The sequence below is a fragment of the Carcharodon carcharias genome, chromosome 1 (assembly GCF_017639515.1).
Source record: "Carcharodon carcharias isolate sCarCar2 chromosome 1, sCarCar2.pri, whole genome shotgun sequence".
NCBI classification, from domain to species: Eukaryota; Metazoa; Chordata; class Chondrichthyes; order Lamniformes; family Lamnidae; genus Carcharodon; species Carcharodon carcharias.
Window position 1 is genome coordinate 138,266,722 of NC_054467.1, and position 27,132 is coordinate 138,293,853.

The window sequence follows — 27,132 nt, forward strand, 5'->3', positions numbered from 1 at the left end:
CTCCACAATGACTGTGTGGTGGTCACTCCTACTGATACTGTCATGGGCAGATGCATCTGTGGCAGGCAGGTTGGTGAGGGTGAGGTCAAGTATGTTTTTCCCCTTTTGTTCGTTCCTTCATCACCTGCCACAGACCCAGTCTAGCAGCTATGTCTTTTAGGATTCGGCCAGCTCAGTCAGTAGTGGTGCTACCAAGCCACTCTTGGTGATGGGCATTGAAGTTCCCCACCCAGAGTACATTCTGCACCCTTGTTACCCTCAGTGCTTCCTCAAAATGGTGTTTAACATGGAGGAGCACTGATTCATCAGCTGAGGAAGGGTGGTACGTGGTAATCAGCAGGAGATTTCCTTGCCCATGTTTGAACTGATGCCATGAGACTTCATGCAGTCCAGAATCGATGTTGAAGACTCCCAGGACAACTCCCTCCCGGTGGGACGGGACCTACCCCTGGATGGTAATGGTGCTGTCTGGGACATTATCTGTAAAGTATGATTCCATGAGGATGACTATGTCTGGCTGTTGCTTGACTCGCTCTCCCAATTTTGGCACTAGGCCCCAGCTGTTCATAAGGAGGACTTTGCAGGGTAGGTAGGCTGCAATTGCCATTGTCATTTCCAGTGCCTAGGTTAATGCCGGATGGTCCGTCCAGTTTTGTTCCTTTTTTGTGGCTTTGTAGCAGTATGTTACAACCAAGTGGCTTGCTAGGTCATTTCAAAGAGCATTTTAAAGAATCAACCACATTGCTGTGGGTCTAGAGTCACAGACCAGGTAAGGACATTAGTTTTTACAACAATTAACAATGGTTTTTGGTCCACTTTTGATTCCAGATTTTTATTGAATTCAAATTCCACCACCAATTGTGGTGGGATTCGAACCCAGGTCCCCACAGCATTACCCTGGGTCTCTGGATTACTAATCCAGTGACACTACCACTGCACCATCACCCCAAATAGTATAGATGCATCTTAAAGAGAGGAGGCATGGATAAAGGAAACAATGGCATGAACTGGGTGGGCCAAATGGCCTGTTTATGTGCTGTATACCCCATGTAATCCTATATAAATATTATTCGAAAATTTTAAGCACTAAATGACAATTTTTTTCATGCATCTTTCATATGATTCTTGTCATACAAGACTGTGTACACCTCAAAATGTATCAAACATAACACTACAGAATGCAGAACCACAAATATAGTCTTGGTTGGTTGAAACAAAAATGAGACAGTGTTCCAATGCTAATTTATAGTGAATTCTGTTACTGCTTAAACATAGATAGGCCAAAACATGTCACCAAACTAGTGTAATTCTTCTGAATTATAAAAAAAACTGTAATTAGGATCACATAGCCTGTTAAAATGTTTAACTTCCACACTTCCTGAAGTCAGATTGATGCTGGTTTATTTGTATGGATAAAATAGCAGAAATTTTATTGGAAATAATGAATAGATATGAGTATTAAACAGTGGGAAATATTAGCTTAATGGTCACTGACAGTAGTGCAACTGTGCTACATACTAGTGAAATACAGTTAATATTTTATTTCAAACACTTCCTTCTGTTTCCATTCACTGCAAATGAAAATGAAAACAAACTTCATTCTGTGTTTCTAACCATTTAATAATGAACAAAAAGTGCATAGTAAAAGCCATCTTTCCCAGTAACAATTCTTTGAAGTTTTTAAAAGCCTTGAATAGCACTAATTACAGTACATTAGCAGAAATCAAGGGTCAAGCAATCATTTCACGTAAATCTTAAACATGACTATGGCCTTTTGGCATGTTTAGAAATGTAATTTACATAATTTCAGCAATAAAGGAATAGTCCCCCCCATAACATGATAGCAGTAAGATGCAATATTAATTATATTACTACAGCATTCAACTTTTAATTTAGGGCAAGTTTCCCCAAAGGTAGTACAGCTTGGGCCTCCGCATCTTACGTGGCTTAGAAAGTGGGCGTTCAGTTCCCCCACTCTTGTTCCAGAACCAGGTATTATGAAAAGAGCAAGAGTGACCTGTCTTTCAATTTTTACCCTCCTTGTGTGATAGCACCTGAACTGTGCTTGGTTCCTGGGTCTTACAGCTTTGCAGGAAAAATCAGAAGATATTCTGCAACCTGAATGCATTTTTTTCTGCTTTAAATAAAAAAGTACACCTACTACGCTATTTGGGTGGAATGACAATTTGTGAAAGGTAGTTATCACCTAGTAGTTCCGCCCCAACAAAGATTTTCAGGTAGCGCACAAAGGTAGGTGAAAGGGGGTCAATCACAGATCTGAACCATGGAATGCATAAGAGATCAGCTGGACGAGTTGAATTGAAAGCATATTCCATTAAATTAAAAGTTGCAATGCAAATTAAACCAAAATGAGATATTAGAAACAAAATATCCTTGAGGTATAATGACGATATCATTCTCCATATTAAATAAAATTGGAGTTTTGCTCCTTTGATTAAAATTAAAGAAACATTTGGTCTTAGAAATTTATAGAAAATCATATTAAAATAATAGATTTGTTTGATAATTGTATGCCATTTTAACTAATGGATAAAAACTTATATTAAAAAAAAATCAAAAAGAATTTTTTTTTCCCCCAGCACAAACTTAAATTGCACAATTGTGATTTATAAGTACCTTTGGAACAAGAGAATTATGAGACTTAAGACGGATTCTTTATTTGAAGAGCAGGCTCTTAGAGAAGTAACTTTTTTTTTAAAAAAAGAATTCAACTCCAAATATTTATCAAAACATCAGGCAGTGTTAATTTGATATGCTCAGTGGGATTGGTTGAATTCAAAGGACCAAAAAAAACAAAATTATAAATGATTAACAGTGTTTTCTTAAACATTGAAAAAATAAAAATAAAATTGTCATTCTCAATTTGGCTTCCATTTCTACATTGGCAAATTAGGAAATAATTTGGGTTATTCATTATAATAAATGGAAACCAAGCATGAAATTGGGAAATTCAAGTAGGAAATCACATCTGCGTTCAAATTCTTCTATTGAAACCATTATTGTGGATTATAATTTCATATCTGAAAGGTTTCAAAGTATAAATTAATTGCATTTTATTTCTGGATTTCCTACAACTGGAAAGCTTGACCCTCAACCAAGATGCACATTTTTTCTGGTAAAATGTGGCCAAGGTCAGTGAATTCTCACCCACCCCATGGGTCACTGCACCATGGATACAATATTGGTTCTTCCTCAGGCAAGACACAAATTTTACCTTTAATCCGGAATCAAATTGCACATGTAACATAATAAAATGGACTTGAACTCTTCATATGTGATTTGAACAAGAGGTCCACGTACTATGAACAACCACTAATGGGGAATTTTAAAATCTTGAAGGTACCCCTTTATTACATGGAAAACAACGACTGGCTATAAGCCCAGTATTGGCTGCTGGTTATATCCTACATCGATTGTGAACACAAATTTTCTTCAGAATACTACACTTTTCGCCAATGTATTTCTCCACACAAATCTTACCTTTACTATCTTATTCATATAGTATATAAAATACTATTAACAATATTTGAGTATTTCTTGAATGTGGCGTCTTCAAACCGAGGGAAACAATAACGATTTTGCATTTTTCCTCAAATATAGCAATGTCATATGAAGACGGCATCATTTTGCACATCAATCGAACGTGGCAACTTCAACAACAGCAGACATTTTAGTTTTTTTCTTAATTTTATCCCAACTTATTAAGGCCTTGTTCCATCCCAGGGGACATGGTTCCTCTGGTACCAATCACCCTTTAGTACCTTGCCCAAGTGTTCATTAGCCATGTGCAAGTTTGTCAGGTGTTCAACCACAGGGAGCATCACAACTGAGCTTAATATTAATATTATTCTTACCCAATGACTGTACGCATGATTATACCACCCAACCCCACTACCACATGAACGCTGCCCTGACTGAAAGCAGTTACTGCAGCACAGACCAAGGATTGAACCTGGGACTTTGCTAATCTGTATGGCTCAGACACAGAGGCTATTTCTGAGCCATCAGTACAACTGTCTACCAGAGATGATGGTATACATAGTTGTCAAATTTTAAATTTCTGCATAAAATAGTTCAATATATAAAAAATGCAGGAATCATGAACAAGAAAGAGAGAGAACTATAATGAACTAAGGCAATGTAACACATACAGTCTAACAAACAAGAGGTTGATTTATACCTCAAGTTGAAATTAAATTCAAGGAGAAGTTTATTTTTGATTCCCACTTCCTAGTCTTACGGGGCTCCCTGCACTACATAATCTGGTAGGAATTTAAGCAGAGCTCAGATTATTGGTCCCCTGATTCTTCCCACCTCCACCCCACCTTCCAACCCTGTGAGGAAGCCCCAGTACCTCACAACAATAACATTTATATAAGAAAGTGAGTTGAGTGAGAAACAGCAAACAGGAGTTGAGAGTATTACTGCTCCATACCATCATATCTTGGTCTCAGCTAGAAACGCCTGCACCATGAAAGTCAAGAGAAGCATCTCATATGTTCACAATTAAGTAAATAATGAACAAAGGCATTTTAATGCTCAACTCAGGTAGTGCTGTCTTCCATATATATATATATATATATATAATATATATATATAATACTCCACCTAAAAGATATTGGCAACAATCTTTTCATGCAACAAAATCATTGTGGCTACATAATCATTTGATTCTGGTGTGTGATCAGTTTACAGGTCTTGGCTAACATGCTAGTGAATAAATCTTATGGTAGTGGAGTAGAACTGAAATAAGCTACCTTATCTTCCAGTTGAACATTACAAATTGGCAACAAGTATAAAACAGTATTGGCACTGGAACTGTACAAAAGTAGGATGCAAGGATGCTAATACAGAATTAGAAGTAATACATTTGCAATATAGGTTGGCACCATGATAAATTATACTGACCTCAGAATACCAGAACATTTATGATAAAGCTAAAAGGTGTTTGGAATGTACAGCATTGAACAGAAAAACATTAAAATGTTCAAAGTCTGCAAGTATAACTGTTACAAAAGGATTGTTGAATAGCTCCCTCAAAAAAGCTGTGGATAAAATAAACTCGCATCAAAAACTTAAAGGAAGAACCAAGACAATATTTTAATTAGTAATCTTCAACCCACTTCTCCACTCCGAGACTGCCCTCAACCTCATTATCACCTGAAAATTGGCAAAGATAGAAGTTAACATTACAAGCTTTTTTAGGGCAACATTCACTTGATTTGGCTTGTCCCGCTTGCACTATGTGATGGTCCACTGTTAGGTGCAGTGATAGATATGACACTTATCTCACTGTCCCTGCACAATTCAAGAAAAAAATAATAATCTGCAGTGTTCTCCTCTAAGTGAAATCAGCAATTCTGTAGGAACATTCATCTAGATTTCACAGTTGTTCTTGTGAAAGGAAATGTTTTCATTAGTTTTAAATATATAAGTTTGATTTTGTAAGTGATACAATTAACTGCTCAACTGTTAAGTATTATATAGAGAATATTGATCTTTTAAGAAAATATTAGTAAAATATATAAGTAAACTAAGAGTTTTGAGAATTATTCAGGCCACAGTCACTGGTTTGGTCATTGGTTTCTTGACTGGCAATTGCAAGATTGTGAACCCACAATCTAATCCACTGGAGGAGCAGGGGGATCTTGCCTTGGATTCTGGAAAATAAATTGAACTGCATTATTTCCAAATTTTTCACAATATTGGTTCATTTTAATACTTTCATAGTATATAGTGTCAGAGTTCAAATAGTTTCACAAATACATGGGACGACAGCAAGACCTTGCAATGTGACAGTAGAATAAACTAAATCACTATGACCTATTGGGAACACTTTATATCCTACCTCTAGAACAGTGCAGAGTAAATAAATAGAAAGCATATTTGACAAGTACTCCAAGATACCATTGTACAATGTAGACTTTTGAAGTAACACAAATATGACATCTGATTAATGTAACAAATCTGGCTGCAGCAGTAATGAAGCAAAGAAACAAAATCAACTTACAAGTCATTACAATACTCTGACAGGAGAGTGGGCAATATGATGGATTAAAACACATGCTAAAATGTGCCATATTCTTACTGTGGTGGCCATTTGAAAGCAGCACTGGCCCTATGTAAATATGCAAAGAAGCATCCTGCACCTGTAAAATGACTCGTCTGACCAAATTTAGGTAAATGTTCATTGTAGCCAGAACAGTTTTTTTCTGTTTCGACATAGAAGCAATACAAGAGAAAACTTGCATTTATATAGGACCTTTCACAACCACAGGATGTCCCAAAGCCCTTCACAGCCAATGAAATACTTAGAAGTGTACTTGCTGTTACAATGTAAGAAACACAGCAGCCAATATGCACACAGCAAGATCCCACAGCAAACGTCCAGATAATTTGTTCTTGTGATGTTGATCGACAAATATTCTCCAGAACACTGGGGGTAACTTGCCTGCTCTTTTGGGATCTTTAACGTTCAACTGAGAGGGAAGATGGGGGTCTCGATTTAACAGGTCATCAGAAATACAGCACCTCTGACAGCGTAGCAGTCCTTCAGTATTGCACTGGAGTACCAACCTAGGTTTTTGTCCTCAAATCCTGGAGTGGGACTTGATCCTACAACCTTCTGACTCAAGCGGTGAGAATGCTCCTTCAAACCTGCCTGAATGTGCAGCCAGGAAGCAGAAATTCAATGAAGATGTAATTTTCCGAGTGTGCCAAGCATCAAAATTGCCACCCCTCAATTTTTCCCTCCCAATTGGCACTTCTCACCTCCACAAATGGTTAACTGCCCCTTGGAGGCCTTCTGATGACACAAGAGGATTGATATTATGTCATCCTCTTGCCCATCATTTTAGTTGAGGAGTTTGTTACCACCCCTTCCTTCATGCCTGAAAATAGATGCGAGGAATCTGAATCTCAATCTCAAAAAGGAATCTCATTCAACATATCTCAATGATCCAACATGTGCAAGCTAATTTTTTTTCTGTCAGATTCATCCTGGATACATCCAGGAAAGGCTGATGCCATACATCTGATGCAGCTGTGAATTTAGGTAATTTAAGTGGAAAGGCAAGTATATGTGAACCAACTTACATTCTGTGGCCCATGTGACTTTCCACCTGTTTGATATCCTCTCAGACTAGCAGGTCTCATCAGGAATAACACAAGGGCAATGATAATCCAAGCCATCATAATCATAGACAAAGTTATTCCACCATCACTGGAAGCATTTGGTCCAGGCACTAGAGACAGAACAGATCAAATTACTATACCACCAGACATACTGAGGGCAATTTTATCTTCATCCATCCATTGGGTGCAACACTGGCTTTACACCACACTCAATATTATTGTACATTGATGTCAGTGAAGAGTAATAATATTGGGTGGGGTGCATTTCACCCAATGCTGTGGGTTGCTTACCCAGTAAGTTAAAATTACTGTTTTTAAAGGAGATAAAGAATTTCTAGGAGAACACTATTGATATCGAGTAGACAGTTTCCAGGTCTTTGTTGCTTATTAAAAGAATGAAAGCATTCCATAAGCAAAAGTTTACTTATTTTATCCTTTAAGCTCCATTATGCCAAATATGAAATTTGTAGTTCTGTATACATAATACAAGTAGGAACAGTGAGCAGCAACAATTAGTGTATTCAATATAGATCTGGTGAAACATGACATATATTTAGCAAAATATCTCAAGGATATTTTTCCTAAAGCTAGTGTGTTTTCTGACCTATAAAACAAATATTTTACAGAATTTGTTTAAAAATATGGAAGTAAATGCCAAACTATTTAAAAGGAGCAACTTCACAAGCTCTCGCATCTATTTATTCAATGAACAATTAGACAAAGGAAAAGAGGAGCAATAGATTAGATATATGAGGATATCAGTACCAAAAATGGTTTTTAACCCATGCAGTTCTCCCCTCAAATTTGTGGTTTTCCATCTGTAAAAAGTTTATCTTTCAATACAGGCTGGCCAATGAACAAGAAAGCTTCCAAGTAAACTGTAATTAGGAAGCTTTCGTTAAATACCTGAAACATTGGATTAAGAAGCATGGTGATCACTCCACAAATTCACTTCAACTGCATTAAGAGAGCTTTTTTAGCCAGCCGTAACAAGCCCAATGAGAAGGGGAGCAATTCTAGATCTAGTCTCAGGAAATGAAGCTGGGCAAGTGGATGCAGCAGCAATGCGGGACCATTTTGGAGATAGTGACCACGATATAGTTAGATTTAGCATCATTATGGAAATGGACAAAGAACAGGAGTAAAAGTTCTAAGTTGAGAGAAGACAAATTTTACGAACTTGAATGGTGAGCTGGCAAGAGTGGACTGGATATAGCTATTAGAAGGAAAAACTGTTTCAAATCAGTGGGAGGCATTCAAAGGCAAGATTCTATGGACACAGTGTGGACCAGTCCCCACAAAGAAAATGTGTGGTTCTGCCAAATCTACAACCCCCCGTTTATCCAGAAGCATACAGGCCAAGATAAAGCAAAAAAGAAAGCTTACGACAGTCACAAAAGACTTAGTACTGTAGAAAGTACAGGTGTGAAGTAAAAATGGAAATTAGGAAAGCAAAGAGAGGATACAAAAAAATATTTGCAGGTAAAATCAAAGAAAATCCTAAGATGCTTTACCAGTACATTAGGAGCAATAGAATAACTAAGGGAAAGCTAGGGCCCATCAGAGATGTGCATGGTAACTTTTGGGTTGATGCAAAAAATGTGGCCAGGATCCTTAATGAGTACTTTGTCTCTGTCTTCACTAAGGAGAGGGATGATGCAGACATTCTAGTTAAAGAGGAGGAGTGTGAAATATTAGATACAATAAGCATAGTGAGAGAGGAAGTACTGGAGGGACTGGCATCCTTGAAGGTGGATAAATAATCAGGACCAGATGGATTGTATCCCAGGGTGTTGAAGGAAGCCAGGGAGGAATGCTCCAAGGATCATTTTCCAATCCTCACTAGATACAGGCGAGGTCCCAGAGGACTGCGAACATTCTACCATTATTTAAAAAGCGTGTGACTGATCGGCCGGAAAGCTATAGGCTGGCAAGTCTGACTTCAGTGGTTGGAAAATTATTGGAAACCATTCTGAGAAACAGGATAAACTGTGACTTAGAAAGGCAATGGGATTGATCTGGGATAGTCAGCATGGTTTTGTTAGGGGAAGATCATGTCTTACTAACTTAGCAGAATTATTTGAGGAAGATACAAGGAGGATCAATGAGGGTAGTGCAATAGATGCTGTCTACATGGATTCCAGTAAGGCATTTGACAAGTTCCCACATGGCAGACTGGTCAGGAAAGTGAGATCTGATAGGATACCGGCGAAGGTGGCAAGTTGGATCCAAAATAAGCTCAGTGATAAACAAAGGTTAATGGTCGATGGATGTTTTTGCGAATGGAAAACTGTTTCCAGTGGTGTTCCACAGGGCTCAATGTTGGAGCCCTGGCTGTATGTTGTATATATTAATGATCTAGACTTAAATGCAGGAGGCATGATTGGGAAATTTGCAGATGACACAAAAATTAGCTGTGTGGTTAATAGTGAAGAGGATACCTGTTGATTCCAGAATGATAGCAATGTTTTGGTTGAGATGTGTGGAGAAATGGCAAATGGAATGCAATCTGGAAAAGTGTGAGGTAATGCATTTAGGGAGGGCAAACAAAGCAAGGGAATACTCAATAAACTGGAAGTTATTGAGAGCGGGTGAGGAAGTGAGAAACCTTGGAGTGCATGTCCACAAGTCCTTGAAGGTGGCAGGACAGGTGGACAAGGTGGTCAAGAAAACTTTCCTTTGTTGGGCATGGTATTGAACATAAAAGCAGGGATATAATTATGGAAGTGTATATAATGCTCGTTAGGCCACAGCTGGAATTTTGTGTACAGTTCAGTTGCAGGAATAATTGCTCTGGAGAGAGTGCAGAGGAGATTTACAAGAATGCTGCCAGGGCTTGAAAATTGCAGCTATGAAGTGAGCTTGGAAAGGCTAGAACAGAGGAGGCCAAGGGGTGACCTAACTGAGGTGTATAAAATTACGTGGGGCCTAGATAGGGTAGACAGGAAAGACTTGTTCCCCCTCAATTCCACGGGGCATAGATTTAAGATGATTGGTAGAAGGATTAAAGGGTACATGAGGAAAACCTTTTTCACCCAGAGGGTGGTAGGTGTCTGGAATTCACTGCCTAAGTTTGTGGTTGAGGCTGAAACGCTCAAATCATTTAAAAAAGGTAGTTGGATCTGCATCTGAAGAGCTGTAACCTGCAAGGCTACAGACCTGGTGCTGGAAAGTGGGATTAAAATGAGCGGCTAGTTTCTTCTTTCTCTTTTTGGCTGACACAGACACGATGGGCTGGATGGCCTCTTTATGCACCATAATTTTTCTATGGTTCTATGAGTTCTATCATTACAAGTGACCGAGTGCTAGCCCAAAAAGGAGATGATGGCATAAAACTGAGGGTTATTTGGACAGCGAGCAGTAATCCCATTCTGGGGTTTGAAGTTGCCTGTAGGTCCTCCAGAAGCAAATGGCACACCTCTGCAATTACTTTTTCATTAAATCCAAGCCTTCAGAGACAGTGCTTCTCTGGCAGTGCCAAGTTGCTGTGCCTGAGCTTGTAGTTACAATGGGCGGGTACAAATAATACAGCTCAAATGATATCGTGCCAACCAGCAACCCTAGCTCAACTTACCCCACAATTGCTGCTGGCATTATACTGAATGTGGACATCAATTTCTAGACTTCCGGGAAGTAGCTTGATTAGCAACTCATGGCAAAACAAAAACACTACCTGATATTATGCAAAACATCGTGAACCACATTCAAAATTTGCAACACAACACTTGAACTATTATTAGTAACATAGCACATTTTAAAAGAATAAGCTTGCATTTATGTAGCCTCTTTCACATCCTCAGGATGTCACATTGTGCTTCACAGCCAATGGAAGGTCTTTTGAAATTTTGTAGGGAAATTTGGGAGCCAATATGTAAACAAGATCCCACAAACTATAGAAAGATAAAAAGGTGAAATAACCTAGAGAGAAAGAAAAAGGGAGACAAAAAGAAAAAGAAAAATGAACGAACTAGTTTTGAAGTATAGTTACTAACATAGGGAAACACAGCAACCAATATGCATGCAGTAAGGTCCCAAAAACAGGAATGTGAGAATGACCAGATAATCTGTTTCAGTGATCTTTGTTGAGGGATAAATATTGGCCATGCCACCAGGCGAATTCCATTGTTCTTCAAAATGGTGCCACAGGATCTTCTCCATCTACCCAAGGGCTGACTGGGCCTTGGTCTGCTGAAGGGTCATGAGGACTCGAAACGTCAACTCTTTTCTTCTCTGCCAATGCTGCCAGACCTGCTGAGTTTTTCCAGGTAATTCTGTTTTTGCCTTGGTCTAACATCTCATTTAAAAGAGAGCACTTTCAAAAGGTGCAGCGCCCTCTCAGCACTGTGCTAATGCATTAGCCTAGATCTTATGCTCATGATCTGGGATCGAGCTTGAATCCACAACCTGACTCAATGGCAAGATTGCTACTACTGACACACAGCTAATACGTGACCACAGCACTCCTAACTTTGTGTCTTCAGCATAATCTACACAGTGACGCACCATGTCATCTCAAGATCTTTCAAATCTGCTTTACAAAAATTAACTGTCCTTAGACCTCCTTATATGAGTCAAGAATGCAGTCCATGATTCTTCCAAGAATTATCTTCTTTACAACAGGCAAGAACCAAGTTAACCTCTTAGTATCATGTCAGTAAGCATGTTGTGTTATTACAGGCTCACTCCTTAAATTATTTTAATGACCAGATTTGCATGCAAAAGCATTACACTGTTCAAGAAATTGCATTTCATATCGTGTTGCCTACTCTGCATAGCACCTAAAATTGCTGGCACAGCTACAGAATTGGTGCTGGTATAAATCATTACAACTGCAACAATTTCAAAACAATCATTTACAAATGAACCAAATGTACATAAATACCAAAATGTGAAAAAACCCATGAAATTCCGTAACAGTGCATATCCGGTTTCTATTTTGCTTTGAATGGAGAAAATGTGTGTTAAGATGAACTCCTGGAATGTAATTCCAGCATCAAAGAAGGTTTTTAATGTTACAGAATTCTGACTGGATAGTTGACGTAGGAAATGGAAAACTGTCTCAGTTTTGCAATGGTTTGGGGAAAGGAAATATAACCATTCATTTCATGAGGTGGTAGGCAGGATGATATCGCTGCATGACCAGAAGCTAAGCTAATTGAGTCATGCTTTTGAAATGCAAAATATTCATAACAAACCTGCAGACAAGTAACAGACATTAACAATGGGTTTTGTTGTCTTCAAGTGTCAAAAACAAATGAGCCAACAGAATCAAGAAATAAAAACAAAAAACTGCGGATGCTGGAAATCCAAAACAAAAACAGAATTACCTGGAAAAACTCAGCAATTCTTGGATTCACCTAGTTCTGTTGAAGGGTCATGAGGACTCGAAACGTCAACTATTTTCTTCTCCGCCAATGCTGCCAGACTTGCTGAGTTTTTCCAGGTAATTCTGTTTTTGTTTTAGAATCAAGAAACTACTGTTCACTGCTTAGCTACTTGAGCACTAATGGTCAGTATAATAATGACCCAATTGTTGGGGTAAACCTGTTTGATAGACTTCAAGGAACAAACAGAAATACAACTGCTCTCCCAGGTCTGCATTAATTAATTCCCTGCCCGCTGATAAAGTATAATTTAACAATTGTCTTGAAAGTTTCTGGCTTTGTGTTCTGAGGGAGGAATTGCCTTCCTAAACCTCCTGCTTCTCTTTCTCTCTCTCCTCCTTTAAGATGCTCCTTAAAACTTACCTCTTTGACCAAGCTTTTGGCATTTTGTTTTAACACATTCTTGTGAAGTGCCTTGGGACATTTTACTCCGCTAAGGTTGCTATATAAATGCAAGTTGCTGCAATACAATTACCTCACTTGTTGAGAATTTGACTGTTAGTTTAACCTGAGCATTGAAAAGTGATGAGCATCGCAAGTAATTTCCAGTGCACAATCACGTGGAAAAGAATCATTATAACTGCTGCAGCCCACTATCCCGTTCACAACACAGTAATTGCAAGTTTCAATTCATAAATGTGGGTCTCCTAGGGAAACTGGCTTTTGCTTTGCACACAAGTAAAAGTAATTGGAAGACCTACCAAACAGTAATAGTGCTCTCTTTATACCATTAAGTTACAAATTAAAAGGCATGGTCAGTAAAAAGATAGCTTATTTTTGCATTTACATCTAATAGACTAGCAGTGGGAAAGGGACAATATTACGTTGATTTAAAATTCCAAAATACAGTAAAATCTCTTATCTGGTGTGCTCCAGGAATGGGAGATGCCGGTTCATCAAATGTGCTGGTTAACTAAGATGTAAAGCGAGTTCAGCATTTTTATCCAATCAAAAAGTTCCTGGATAATCTTGCGGTAATATGGGTGTTAAGGTCTCGCGAGAGGTGCAGGAGTGAGCGAATGTAGTAAGCGACTCTGAGGGAATGTGGTGCTGCAAAACATGAGAAATGGATGTTCTTTTAAAAATATTTTTGGGGAATATTGTGTTATTGTGTGAAGGCGGCTGTGTGTGTGTGTGTGAGATTTAATTAAGCTGGGCAGAGGTTTCAAGTGAAGCAGCACTTCACTGGCACTTCCCTCAATTTAGTCTACTGCATTCGCTGCTCCCAATGTAGTCTCCTCTACATTGGAGATCCCAGACGCAGACTGGGTGACCACTCGGTTTGTCTGCAAGCATGACCCAGACCTCCCTGTCGCTTGCCATTTCAACATTCCACCCTGCTCTCATGCCCACATGTCCATCCTTGGTCTGCTGCAATGTTCCAGTGAAGCTCAACGCAAACTGGAGGAACAGCACCTTATCTTCTGACTAGGCACTTTACAGCCTGCCGGACTTAACCTGGAGCTCAACAACTTTAGATTGTGAACTCTCTCCTCCATCCCCACCCACTTCCTGATCCCCCCTTTTCCAATAATTTATAATTTTTAAAATATATTTTTCTTTTCCACCTATTTCTGTCCATTCTTTCATCTCCACCTTTTAGCCTATTTCCATCCCTTCTTCCCCCCCACTCCACCCCCACTAGGGCTGTCAGTTGCTCGTCCTGCGTTCTATCCTTAATGTCTCCATTAGCACATTCCTTAGCTAATATCACCACCGTCAACACCCCTTTGTCCTTTTGTCTATGACATCTTTGGCAATCTCTTCTTTGCCTCCACCTATCACTGGCCCTCTATCCAGCTCTACCTGTCCCACTCCCCTCAACCAGCTTATATTTCATCTCATTTCTATATTTCCTCAATTCTGATGAAGAGTATTTCAGACTCGAAATGTTAACTGTATTCCTCCCTGCAGATGCTGTCAGACCTGCTGAGTTTTTCCAGCCAATTTTATTTTTGTTAGAGATTAATAGGAGACAGGTTGTCCGGGTGGGTTTAAAACATGAAAAGGATAAGTGTTAGGTTTGAGGTACAAGTAAATAGGTTAGATCTAACATTTTCATTTTTAGATAGGTTGAGAGCTTCTTTGAATATCAAAGGGAAGTCAGAGGTAGCAAGAAACATGTTTGCATCTTGCAGGAGTTCCATAGGTAAATAGAAGTGGTGATATTATATTTTATTGACCTGAACGCAAAGACGAAACAGAGGCATGAAAGATTTTATATTTGGAAGAATTTGAGTTTCAAAGAGGTGCGAGAACAATGGAATCTGAGATGAAAGGCAAAAAAAAAGATATTTTAGAGTTACTGCAGCTGTGAGCTGTAGTTGATGAGCTGGAGCTGAGCTGGCAGCTGCTGGAGCCGGCAGTTCTGGGCTGGGAGAAGATGCCTTTTAAATCAGCCATTAAATCAAGCCAGCAAAGTCTTGGGCTGCAACAAGTAGTTTTGTTTTGAAGTTTGGATTTCAACAACAGAGTGGATGAGAGTTACAGGTCATGTGGTATGCTTCTATTAAAACAGATTGCCTTGGTAATACAACTGGACTTTTATAGTTAAACATCTATAAGGGAGTGTTGCCTGGAAGGTGTTTAACTTGTGGGTCTGACCAAGTAGAGTGTGGTTTTGGGGGAATGTTTATAAGACTCAGTTTAAATGTGTAACTGTAACCCTGTGTGCTTAAGTTTTCTTTTATTCTCGTTAATAAAGTTTTTACTTTTAATTTTTAAAATCCCAGAAGTGTTACTGGTGTTCTTGCTGCCGAGATCAGTACATCTTCTTTTTGTTTACAGAATACAAAAAAAAGTGTATGGCCCATAAGCCAAGTTTCACTCTAGGATTTGGTTTGTGTAGCAATTAACATCATCATAACAAATGTATTGCTTTGCAGGATTATTAAAATTCCTTGATTGGTTGGAGTTTGTGAATCCAAGGGATATAAGTATGAGATGAACAATGGACTTGGGAGTTTTGTTGAGAGGTTTTAAAGTGACTGGACTGCAAAATGGCTTTGGCAATTGCCATGACTTTTCTGGGAGTGGAACATGTGACTGTGGAGTATTTGAAATCTCTGACTAAAACTCAGTTAAGAAGTAGGTAAAGTGCAGGTAGAGATAAAAGTGAAATTTCGTTAGGCTGATATAGTTAAAGTACTTATCCGAAGGGATACCTGCAACTAGTGTGTCACAGCTGGAGGTAGTAAAACTTCAGTTGCAAAAGAAGAAGCTTGAACAAGAAATGGAACTGAAAAGATTTTAATTGGAAGGGGAAAGAAAGAGATGAAAAATATGAAGTTAGAAAGAAAAGAGAAGGGAAAAGAGAAGGGCAGATTAAAGGAAAAAAGAAATAAAAAAAGTTTCAACGGGAAAGAGGAGCAGGAAATGGAAAAATGAAAATGGAAAAATGATTACAAGGAATAGAAATGCAAAAGCTTGAATGTCAACTTGAGATAGTGAGAAGTTAGCAACTGAGGAAAGAGAAAGGGAGATAGATAGAGAACTTCAGAGATAGAAAGAAGCCAAACAATACGAATTGTCTAAAGTGAAACTTAAAATAAAGAAAGAAAAGAGAGAGATAGTGATTTAGGCAGTGACTTTGATTCCTTGGAGGAATTAGATTTAACTAGAAATCTTCAGTTAGTGCCTAGATTGAGAGAGGATAGGAGTTGAAAGATATTTGAAAAGATAGCTATGAAATTGAATTGACCAAGAAGTGCTTGGACTTTCATGTTACGAAGTGTTTTGTCAGGTACAGCAATGAATGCGTATGAAAGTTTATCATAGAAACATAAAAAAGTAGGAGCAGGAGTAGGTCATTGGCCCTTCAAGCCTACTCCGCCATTCATTATGATCATGGCTGTATCTCAACGCTGTACTCCTGCACTCTCCCCATACCCCTTGATGCTTTTAGAGTCCAGAAATCTATCTATTCCCTTCTTAAATATATTCAGTGACTTGGCCTCCACAGCCTTCTGTGGTAGAGAATTCCATAAGTTCACCACCCTTGGAGTGAAGAAGTTTCTCCTCATCTCAGTCCTAAATGGTCTACCCCATATCCTGAGGTTGGGTCCCCTTGTTTTAGACCCCCAGCCAGAGGAAATATCATCCCTGCATCCAGTCTGTCCATCCCTGTCAGAATTTCATATATTCCTGTCAGCATTTTATGGGAGGAACAGTCTGCAGATTACGAGATAGTAAAGAATGCAATATTAAATGCTTATGAACTTGTCCCTGAAGCTCATCAGTTGAAGTTCAGAACTTTGAGGAAAAGACCCCATCAGACATTTGTGGAGTTTGCAAGAGAAAAAGAAATTATCTGCGATCAATGATTCAAGGCATTAAATTAGATAAGATTTTTGAAAATGTAAGAGAAATTATTATGGAAGAATTTAGAAATAGCATTCCAGTAAACAGCAGGACAAATTTAGATGAAAGACAAAGCAAAAAAGATCAGGGAAGCTGCTGTTTGTTCAATAACAATATAAAATCCCCACGACTATTTACCTATGGACTCCTGCAAGATGCAATCATTTTCCTTTGCACCTCTGACTTTCCCTTGAAATTCAACAACCTTCCAACTTATCTAAAAATACAAATGTTAGATCTAACCTGTCCACTTGTACCTCAAACTTGACACCTTTAACCTTTTTGTGTTTGCAGCCTGATTCTATTAACCAGCTTAATTAAATCACGCATACACATGCGCACACTAGTAATAAGGATCAAGGTGAAGGATGCCAGTCTAGTAAAAATGGAAAGGTGGAAAGTAGACCTGAATGAAGGAAGCTGATATGTTACCATTGTAATAAGGCTGGAAAAATGAGATCAAGTTGTTGGTAGGAATTCATAAAAGTTCTGGAAGTAAGAGTACTGTGGGCTCTGAGATCCAGAGGCAAAAAAAAAGTGTTTTTTATACAGATGGAGCAAGAAGAATCAAAGGTAGCTAGAGAAGTGGGAATGTGTTCACAACTTACCCAAGGGAGTTTTGAAGGGCAGGTTGCAGAGGTGTTTAAAGAATTTATATGCAAAGGGAAAGTATATCCCTGTGTACAGGGAAGAGCAGGAAGGGATGTCAAAATTTTAAGGGATACTGGGGCTAGCCAGTCCTTAATGTAATGGGATAGTGCAATGTGTCATCTAGAAGGTGTAAGTATTAATTAGGGGAATTCATGGCGGAGTCAAACCTTTTTCATTGTGTAAGGTAAATTTAAAAGGTGATTTGACAACAGGAGGCGCAATTGTAGAGGTAGTAGAGAAATTACCCATTGCAGGTGTTCAGCTTATTTTAGGGAATGATACATCTGGATCACAGATATTGACTATGCCTATTTGTCATGAGGCTATTAATTTTTATAATATTATTGGAAAATATTTTTCTTTTAAAATAGAGGTTTAGCCTGTGGGTGTGTCTTAAATGGATTAAAGCCAGCTAGTCTGGATGCTTTGATATGTAATAGTTTTGATATGTAAGAGAGGTAGAGTGCATTTGCATTTTTTGAATAGAGTATTCAAGAAGTGGGGTGAAAACTGACACCTACTTAGCAGATACCAAGCAATATGTTTATATTACTAATAAAATTGGTACTATGAAAGGGGTTTTATTGTTAGAAGAGGCTGGTGATACAATGAGAATTTACATTCAATGGGTTGTGCTAGATATAACTTCAGCAGTGTTGTGTGTGCAGGGTAGAGGCAATGTAAGATCAAAGCCTGCAAGCCTACCCATGTCTGCATGGAACAAAAGTGAAAGGAAAACAAAAACAGAATTACCTGGAAAAACTCAGCAGGTCTGGCAGCATCAGCGGAGAAGAAAAGAGTTGACGTTTCGAGTCCTCATGACCCTTCGACAGAAATGGAACCTCATTTTGAATTCATAAGGTGAAAATGCTTTACCTGGTGTTTGGTTAAGTCCATGGGTAGCTGTTGCCTTAATGGAGATTATTCTGGGAATTTGTTAAAAGTTATGATTGTAGTAATTTGTAGTCATATATTTTAACCTGTGTAAATTAATATAATGTTTTCTTTAATGTAAAACCTCAAGAACTAGCGGTCTGATTCCTGAATTTAGAGTTGCATCTCAAACATAACACTTAAAACGATAGGTTATGACAGTTGTTTAAAGTTTCCCTCTGGGATTTTTAAATAACTCAGCTGTACACCTGCACGGTAGTAGAGCAGCCTGTTGAAACACAATCAGAGGTTTCACAGAAAGACCATCCTGCATTTTGTCCAGATTGTGTGGTGATAAGGCCACATACGCACAGTTTTAAACATGAAGAGGAAAAATTCGGGGGGAGAACACTGAAATTCAGTTGGTTGGATCAACTTTTTAAAAGAGAAGATTAAAGAGGGTGAGGTTGAGGTGTTTAGTTCATTGAAGCTAGTGGAGTTGCAGAAGGGTCCAAACTTGAAGCAATTATACCAGATAACTTATTCTGAAACAGAAGCAGAATACATTCCAGAATGTTATTACATTAAGAACAATGTGTTAATGAGAAAATGGAGACCGCCTCATGTTTTGGCAGCTGAAAAGTGGGCAGTAGTGAACCAAGTATCGATATCATCTGGGTAACTGAATGAAATTTTGAGCGTGGCAAATGAAATTCCAATGGCTGGACATTTGGGAATTAGAAAAACTCAAGCTAAAATACAAAAATATTTCTAATGGCTTGGACTACATAAAGATGTAGTCAAATTCTGTCAAACATGTCACACGTCAGGTGATAGGAAAACCTCAGGCAATAATTGAGCCTGCACCTTTAATTCCAATTCCAGCATTTGAGGAACCTTTTAACAGGGTCCTAATTGATTGCATAGGACCACCCCCCACCACCACCTCCAAGTCTAAAAGTGGGAATCAGTACTTACTGGCAATGACAGATGTGTCCACCAGATTTCCAGAAGCAATACCTTTGAGGAACATTACAGCAAAGGTGATTGTAGAGGAGTTAACCAAATTCTTTACAAATATGAATTACCAAAAGAAATTCAGTCAGATCAGGGATCGACTTGCATGTCACAGCTGTTAAAAGAGCTATCGAACAGCCTAGGAATAAAGCCTTCCGGACTGATTATTGAGTTCAACAATTTTAGATCATGAACTCTCTCCTCCATCTCCACCTCCTTTCCGATCCCCCTTTTTTCCAATAATTTATATAGATTTTTCTTTTCTCACCTATTTCCATTATTTTTAAATAAATTTCCATCCATTGTTTTATCTCTACCTTTTAGCCTATTTCGATCCCTTCCCCCCACCCCACCCCCACTAGGGCTATCTGTACCTTGCTCGTCCTGCTTTCTACCCTTAATGTCACCTATTAGCACATTTCTTAGCTAATATCACCACCGTCAACACCTCTTTGTCCTTTTGTCTATGACATCTTCTGGTTATCACCACCTATCAATGGCCCTCTATCCAGCTCGACTTGTCCCAACCCCCCTTAAACCAGCTTATGTTTCACCTCTCTATTTTTCCGTAGTTCTGTTGAAGAGTCATACGGACTCAAAACGTTAACTGTGTTCCTCTCCGCAAACGCTGTCAGACCTGCTGAGTTTTTCCAGGTATTTTTATTTTTGTTTTTGTTTAGGAATAAAGCAATTTAGGCCATCAGCCTATCTCACTGAATCACAAGCTGCTTTAGAAAGGTGGCATCAGACTTTAAACTCTGACTAGCACATATAGTCAAGACTATTTACATGACTGTGATTGAGGGATTCCATTCTTGTTATTTGCTATTAGGGATGCCCTTAATGAGTAAACAGGGTTCAGTCCTTTTTGAGTTAACTTATGGTCATGAAGTGAGGAGGACACTCCAAAAAACAGAACCTCCAAGGTAATAATCTCAGGATTGCTACCTGAGCCACGGGCTAACTGGCATAGGGTAAATAAAGTCAAGGAGTTAAATGCATGGCTGAAAGATTGGTGTGGGAGGAATGGGTTTCAGTTCATGGGGCACGGGCACCATTACTGGGATAGAATGGAGCTGTTCCAGTGGGGCGGGTATCACTTGAACTGTGCTGGGACCACTGTCCTGGTGAATCAAATAACGAGGGCTGTAGAGGGGATGTGCTTACAAAGCAAAAGGAAATGGCAGCATTGCAGGGCAGTCATTTAGGTAATGATATCCTTGATGGGCAGGTGGGCTCCACCGGCTTGGCGGTGGGCGGGCAGCTGATTGCCGCCACCGAAACGGGCCCTGCCGCAATTTTGAGTGGTCGGGCCACCCGATGGGAAGCCCTATGCGTTTCCTGTGCAGGGGGAGGGAGGGATTCCCCAATTGTCCAAGTGCTGTCTCAGGGAGAGCGCTGAAAGTTTTATAAACTTAAAAAATAGAAAAATAAAAAAAATTATTAACATGTCTCCCTCATGTTTTTTCAGAAGCTGGCTGGGGCTCCTGGCCTGCCTACCAGCCTTAAGGTTGGACGGGCAGGGCCTTTAATTGGCTTAATTTTCCTGTCAATGGCCTCAATTGGCCATTGACAGGTCGGCGGGCGGACAGCTGATCGCGCTGTCCCCCCGCCTTCCTGAATATTTAAATGGGGCGGGATGATGTCGGGGGTTCCTCCCCCCCCCTCAACTCGCCGACGGAAAAATTCTGGCCAGAGTGTGACAGGAAGGGACAGAGTGTACACACATTAAAAAAACAGCAGCAAACAGGGTCAAAAGGAGGGGGAAAAAAACGGTAAAAAGGCAAAATTAATGGCTCTTTACTTAAATGTGCGTAGTATTTGGAACAAAATAATTAATGGCACAAATAGGGGTTAATGGGTATGATTTTATAGCCATTACGGAGACATGGTTACAAGGAGATCAAAGTTGGGAACTAAATATTCAGTGGCATATTGACTTTTCGAAACAACAGGCAGGAAGGAAAGGGTGGTGGGGTAGCTTTGTTATTACGAGATGGAATAAGCACAATAGCAAGAAATAATCATGGATCAGAAGATGTAAAATCCATATGGGTGGAGGTAAGAAATAACAAGAGGAAGAAGACACCGGTGCGAGAAGTCTATAGGCCCCCTAGCAGCAGCTATACTGTAGGACAGAGATAAATCAGAAGATAATGAGGGCATGTAAAAAAGGCAGTATATTAATCATGGGTGACTTTAATCTTCACGTAGATTGGGAAAATCAAATTGGCTGAGGTAGCCACGAGCAAGAATTCAGAGTGTATTTGGGACAGTTCCCTAGAACAATATGTTATGGATCCAACCAGGGATTAGGTAATTTTGGATCTGGTAATATGTAAAAGGCAGATTTAATAAATGATCTCAGAGTAAAAGATCCCCTAGGAAACAGTGACCATAACATGGTAGAATTTAGCATTCAGCTTGAGAGCGAGAAACTTGGGTCGGAACAACCGTGCTAAACTTAAATAAAGGTAATTACAAAGGAATGACGGCAGAGTTGGCTGGAGTGGACTGGGAAAGGGCTTAGCAGAAAAGACAATTGATGAATGTTTAAGAAAATAGTTCATGACTCAAAGCAAATATATATCCCAGTGAGGAAGAAGGATTCTAGGAAGGGAATAAACCAACCATGGTTAACTAAGCAAGTTAAGGATAGTATCAAATTGAGAGAAAAAACATACAATGTGGCAAAGATTAGCGCTAAGCCAGAGGATTGGGAAAGTTTTAAAAAGCAACAAAAGATGACCAAAAAAATAATGAAGAGGGAGAAAGTAAATTGTGAGGGTAAACTAGCAAGTAATATAAAAACGGACAGTCAGAGCTTCTTTAAATATTTAAAAAGGAAGAGAGAGACCGATGTGAACATAGGCCCCTTACAGAATGAGGCTGGGGAAATAATAATGGGGAACCAGGAAATGGCAGAGGAGTTGAATAAATACTTTGCATCAGTCTTCATAGTAGAAGACACTAATAGCAGTCCAAAAATATTAAATAATCAACGGGCAAAGGAGGGGGAGGAAATAAATACAATACCTATCACTAGAGAAAAAGTATTAGGGAAACTAAAGGGGCTAAAGGTAAATAAGTCCCCTGGACCTGATGGGTTGCATTATAGGGTATTAAAGGAAATAGCTACAGAGATAGTGGATGCACTGATAGTAATCTTCCAAAAATCCTTAGATTCTAAGGAAGTTCCAGAGGGTTGGAAAACTGCCAATATAACACCCTTATTCAAAAGGGGAAGGAGACAAAAAATAGGTAACTATAGGCCAGGCAGCTTAATATCTGTCATTAGAGTCTGTTATAAAGGATGTAACAGTAGAGCATTTAGAAATGCATAATATAATCAAGCAGAGTCAGCATGGCTTCATGAAGGGGAAATCATGCTTGACAAATTTATTAGAATTCTTTGAGGTAACAAGCAGGATAGGTAAAGGGGAACCAGTTGATGTAATATATCTGGATTTCCAAAAGGTATTTGATAAGGTACCGCACAAAAGGCTTCTTAATAAGAGCCCAGGTGTTGAGGGTAGTATATCAGCATGGATAGAGGATTGGCTAACTAATAGGAGACAGAGAGTTGGGATAAGGGAGCATTTTCAAGATGGCAACCTGTAACTATTGGAGTACCACAGGGATCAGTGTTGGGCCACAATTTTTTTACAATATATATTAATTACTTGAATGAGGGAAGTGAATGTACTATGGGCCCTGACAATATTGCAGCAATAGTACTGAAGATTTGTGCTCCAGAACTTTCCGTGCCCTTGGCCAAACTGTTCCAGTAGAGCTACAACACTGGCACCTACCCAACTATGTGGAAAACTGCCCAGGTATGTCTGATACACAAAAAGCAGGACAGGTTCAACCCAGCCAATTATCGTCCCATCAGTCTACTCTCCATCATCAATAAAGTCATAGAAGGGATCATCAGCAGTGTTATCAAGAGGCACTTATTGAGCAATAACCTGCTCACTGACGGCCAGTTTGGGTTCCACCAGGGCCACTCAGCTACTGACCTCATTAAAGCCTTGGTTCAAATTTGGACAAAAGAGCTGAACTCCCGAGGTGAGCTGAGAGTGACTGCCCTTGCCATCAAGACAGCATTTGACAGAGTGTGGCATCAAGGAGCACTAGCAAAACTGGAATCAATGGGAATCAGGGGGAAAACTCTCTGCTGGTTGGAGTCATACCCAGCACAAAGGAAGATGGTTGTTGTTGGAGGTCAATCATCTCAGCTCCAGGACGTGACCGCAGGAGTTCCTCAGGATAGTGTCCTGGGCCCAACCATCTTCAGCTGCTTCATCAACAGCCTTCCTTCCATCATAAGATCAGAAGTGGGGATGTTCGCTGATGATTGCATGATGTTCAGCACTATTTGAACTCCTCAGATACTGAAGCAGCCCATGTCCAAATGCAGCAAGACCTGGACAATATCCATGCTTGGGCTGACAAGTGGCAAGTAACAGTTACGTCACACAAGTGTCAGGCAATGACCATTTCCAATAAAGGAGAATCCAACCATTGCCCCTTGATATTCATTGGCATTACCATCACGGGATCCCCCACTATCAACATCCTGGGGGTTACCACTGACCAGAAGCTGAACTGGACTAGCCATATAAATACTGTGGCTACAAGAGCAGGTCAGAGGCTAGGAATCGTGCGACGAGTAACTCACCTCCTGACTCCCCACAGCCTGTCCACCATCTACAAGGCACAAGTCAGGAGTGTGATGGAATACTCCCCACTTGCCTGGATGAGGCAGCTCTCACAACACTCAAGAAGCTGGATACCCTCCAGGACAAAACAGCCCACTTGATTGGCACCACATCCACAAACATTCACTCCCCCCACCACCAACACACTGTAGCAGCAGTGTGTACCATCTATAAGATGCACTGCAGGAATTCACCAAGGCTCCTTCAACAGCACCTTCCAAACCCAGGACCACTAACATCTAGAAGGGCAAGGGCAGCAGATAGATGGAAACACCACCACATGGAGGTTCCCCTCCAAGTCACTCACCACCCTGACTTGGAAATACATCACCGTTCCTTCACTGTCACTGGGTCAAAATCCTGGAACTCCCTTCCTAACAGCACTGTGGGTTTACCTACACCACATGGACTGCAGCGGTTCAAGTAGGCAGCTCACCACCACTTTCTCAAGGGCAATTAGGGATGGGCAATAAATGCTGGCCCAGCTAGCGAAGCCCACATTCCATGGATGAACAAAAAAAAAACAATCACCAAGTTTGAGGATGACAAAAATAGGTGGGGAGGCAAGTGGTGAGGATGACACAGAGTCTACAGAGGATGCTGACAGGTTAAGTGAGCAGGCAAAAATTTGGCAGATGAAATATAATGTCAGAAAACGTGAGGTTGTGTGGCAGGAAGAGTAGAAGAGCTGAATATTATTTAAATGGAGAAAGACTGCAGAAAGCTGCAGCACAGAGGGATTTGGGATCCTCATGCATGAATCACAAAAAGCTAGCATATAAGTTCAGCAGGTAATAGAAAAGGCAAATGGAATGTTGGCCTTTATTTCAAAGGGAATAGGGTATAAAAATAGGAAAGTCTTGCTAAAACTATACAAGACATTAATTAGACAGTGTTAGAATACTATGAACAGTTTTGGTCCCTTTATCCAAGGAAAGATAAACTGGCATTGGAGGCAGTCCAGAGAAGGTTCACTAGGTTGATCCCAGGTATGGAGGGATTTTCTTATGAGGAGAGGTTGAGTAGGTTAGGCCTGTAGTCATTGGAGTTTAGAAGAACAAGGGGTGACCTTATTGAAACATATAAGATTCTTCGGGGGCTTGACAGGATAGATGCTGAGAGGTTGTTTCCGCTCGGAGAGTCTAGGACCAGAGGGCATAATCCCAGAGTAAGGAGTCGCCCATTTAAGACAGATATGAGGAGGAATTTCTTCTCTCAAAGGGTAGTGAATCTGTGGAATTCTTTACCTCAGAGGGCTGTAGAGGCTGAGTCGTTAAGTATATTCAAGGCTGAGATAGACAGATTTTTAATCAGTAAGGGAATCAAGGGTTATGGGGAAAAGGCAGGAAAGTGGAGTTGAGGATTATCGGATCAACCCATTGCTCATTGAATAGCAGTTCAGACTCGAAGGGCCGAATGGCTTACTTCTGTTACTACGTCATATGGTCTATTATGGTCTAAACCAATGCAGGAGAAATTAGTGAGTCAAAGTTCTGAAATGACTCTCCTGGATTGTTAGGTGAAATTCAGAGGGAGATTAAGTAAGGCATGTGAGCTAGCTAGGAAACATTTAAAGATATCTCAACAAGTACTGAAGGCAAAAGTAGACGAGGAGGCAAAGGCTTGTAGTCTTGTGGCTGGGGAGAAAAAGTGTTTGTCTTGTTGCCAGTGTCAAGTGAACTGCTGAAGGCAAGGTTTAGTGGATCTTATCAGCTTGAAAAGAGACCGAGTGAAGTAAACTACGTATTGAATACCCCAGATGAAGGAAGCGAGTGTGCCATGTAAATATGCTCAAAAAATACGTCAACAGAGAAAATAAACAGCTGGTGGTACTGGTAGTTGTAAGTAAGGAAATGGGGGTAAAAATTAAGGATCCTGAAGTTGACCTTCCTATGATTAAATTGGACGATGAGGAGGTGCTTAAGAATCTAGATGTAATGTTAGATTACCTTCCAAAAAAACGTCAGAGTGATTTAAAAGGGCTACTGCAGTCACACAAAGCAATTTGTGGAAACAAACTGGGGAAAAACAGATTTAACTGTACTTGACGTTGATATGGGGAATTTAGATTCAATAAGGCAACGCCCATATAGATTTAAATCCAGTAAAATTAGCTCAAGTGAGGGAAGAGGTTGAATTTATGCTTCAACATGACATCATAAAGCCTAGTCACAATAATTGGAGTTCACCCATTGTAATGGTGCCGAAACCGGATGGATCACAAAGACTATGTGTTGATTACCAAAAGGTGGATGCAGTAAAATGACAGATGCACATCCTATTCCATGATTGGAGGATTGTATTGAGAAAGCAGGACAATCAACGCTGGTCACAAAAATTGACTTGCTGTGAAAATATTGGCAAGTACCCTTTTTGAAAAGGGCAAAAAAGAGATATCAGCTTTTCTAACATCAGATGATCTATAATCAATGCAAGGTAATGCCTTGTAGTATGAAAAATGCACCAGCAACATTTCAGAAACTAACAAAGTGATTGAGGAAGTGAGCAGTTGTGCTGTTTATATCGGGTGACTTAGTAGTATTCAGTCAAATGTGAGGGAGAACATCTACAACATTTAAAAGGAACTATTTGATCAACTGCAGGAAGCCAGTTAGCTTAGAAGTGAATTTGAAAAAGGGCAAGTTACATATTTAGACATGGTCAAGTGGCCCGATGAGATGCAAAAATAAAATCTATTGTGGAATTCCCAACGCCTACAGCAAAGCGGGGAGTTTTGAGATTTCTTGGCACGAGTCTAGTTGCTCCACTGACTGGATTGTTAAAAAGGAACAGAAAATTCCAATGGATACTGGAGTGCCAGAATGCATTTGACAGCTTGAAAGCTGTACTAACTACTATGCCTGTTCTACAAAGCAGTTTAAGTTGGCTATTGATGCCAGTGATGTGGGTGTTGGTGCTGTATTGCGACATGAAGAAGAACTGGGAATTGAGAAGCCGGTAGGATATTT

At 39.7% G+C, this 27,132-nt stretch overlaps 1 protein-coding gene across 1 annotated transcript in view; it reads right to left on the reverse strand.

The window, feature by feature from the left end:
* Window positions 1-1,602: 1,602 nt before the first annotated feature.
* smim14 (small integral membrane protein 14) overlaps window positions 1,603-27,132 on the reverse strand; it is a 57,180-nt gene continuing 31,650 nt past the window's right edge. The window contains exons 4-5 of the mRNA XM_041211194.1: window positions 7,117-7,265; window positions 1,603-5,681 (exon numbers count right to left, since the gene is read on the reverse strand). Coding sequence (XP_041067128.1) covers window positions 5,643-5,681; window positions 7,117-7,265 — 188 coding nt within the window. The 3' untranslated portion in view covers window positions 1,603-5,642. The remainder of the gene's footprint in view (window positions 5,682-7,116; window positions 7,266-27,132) is intronic.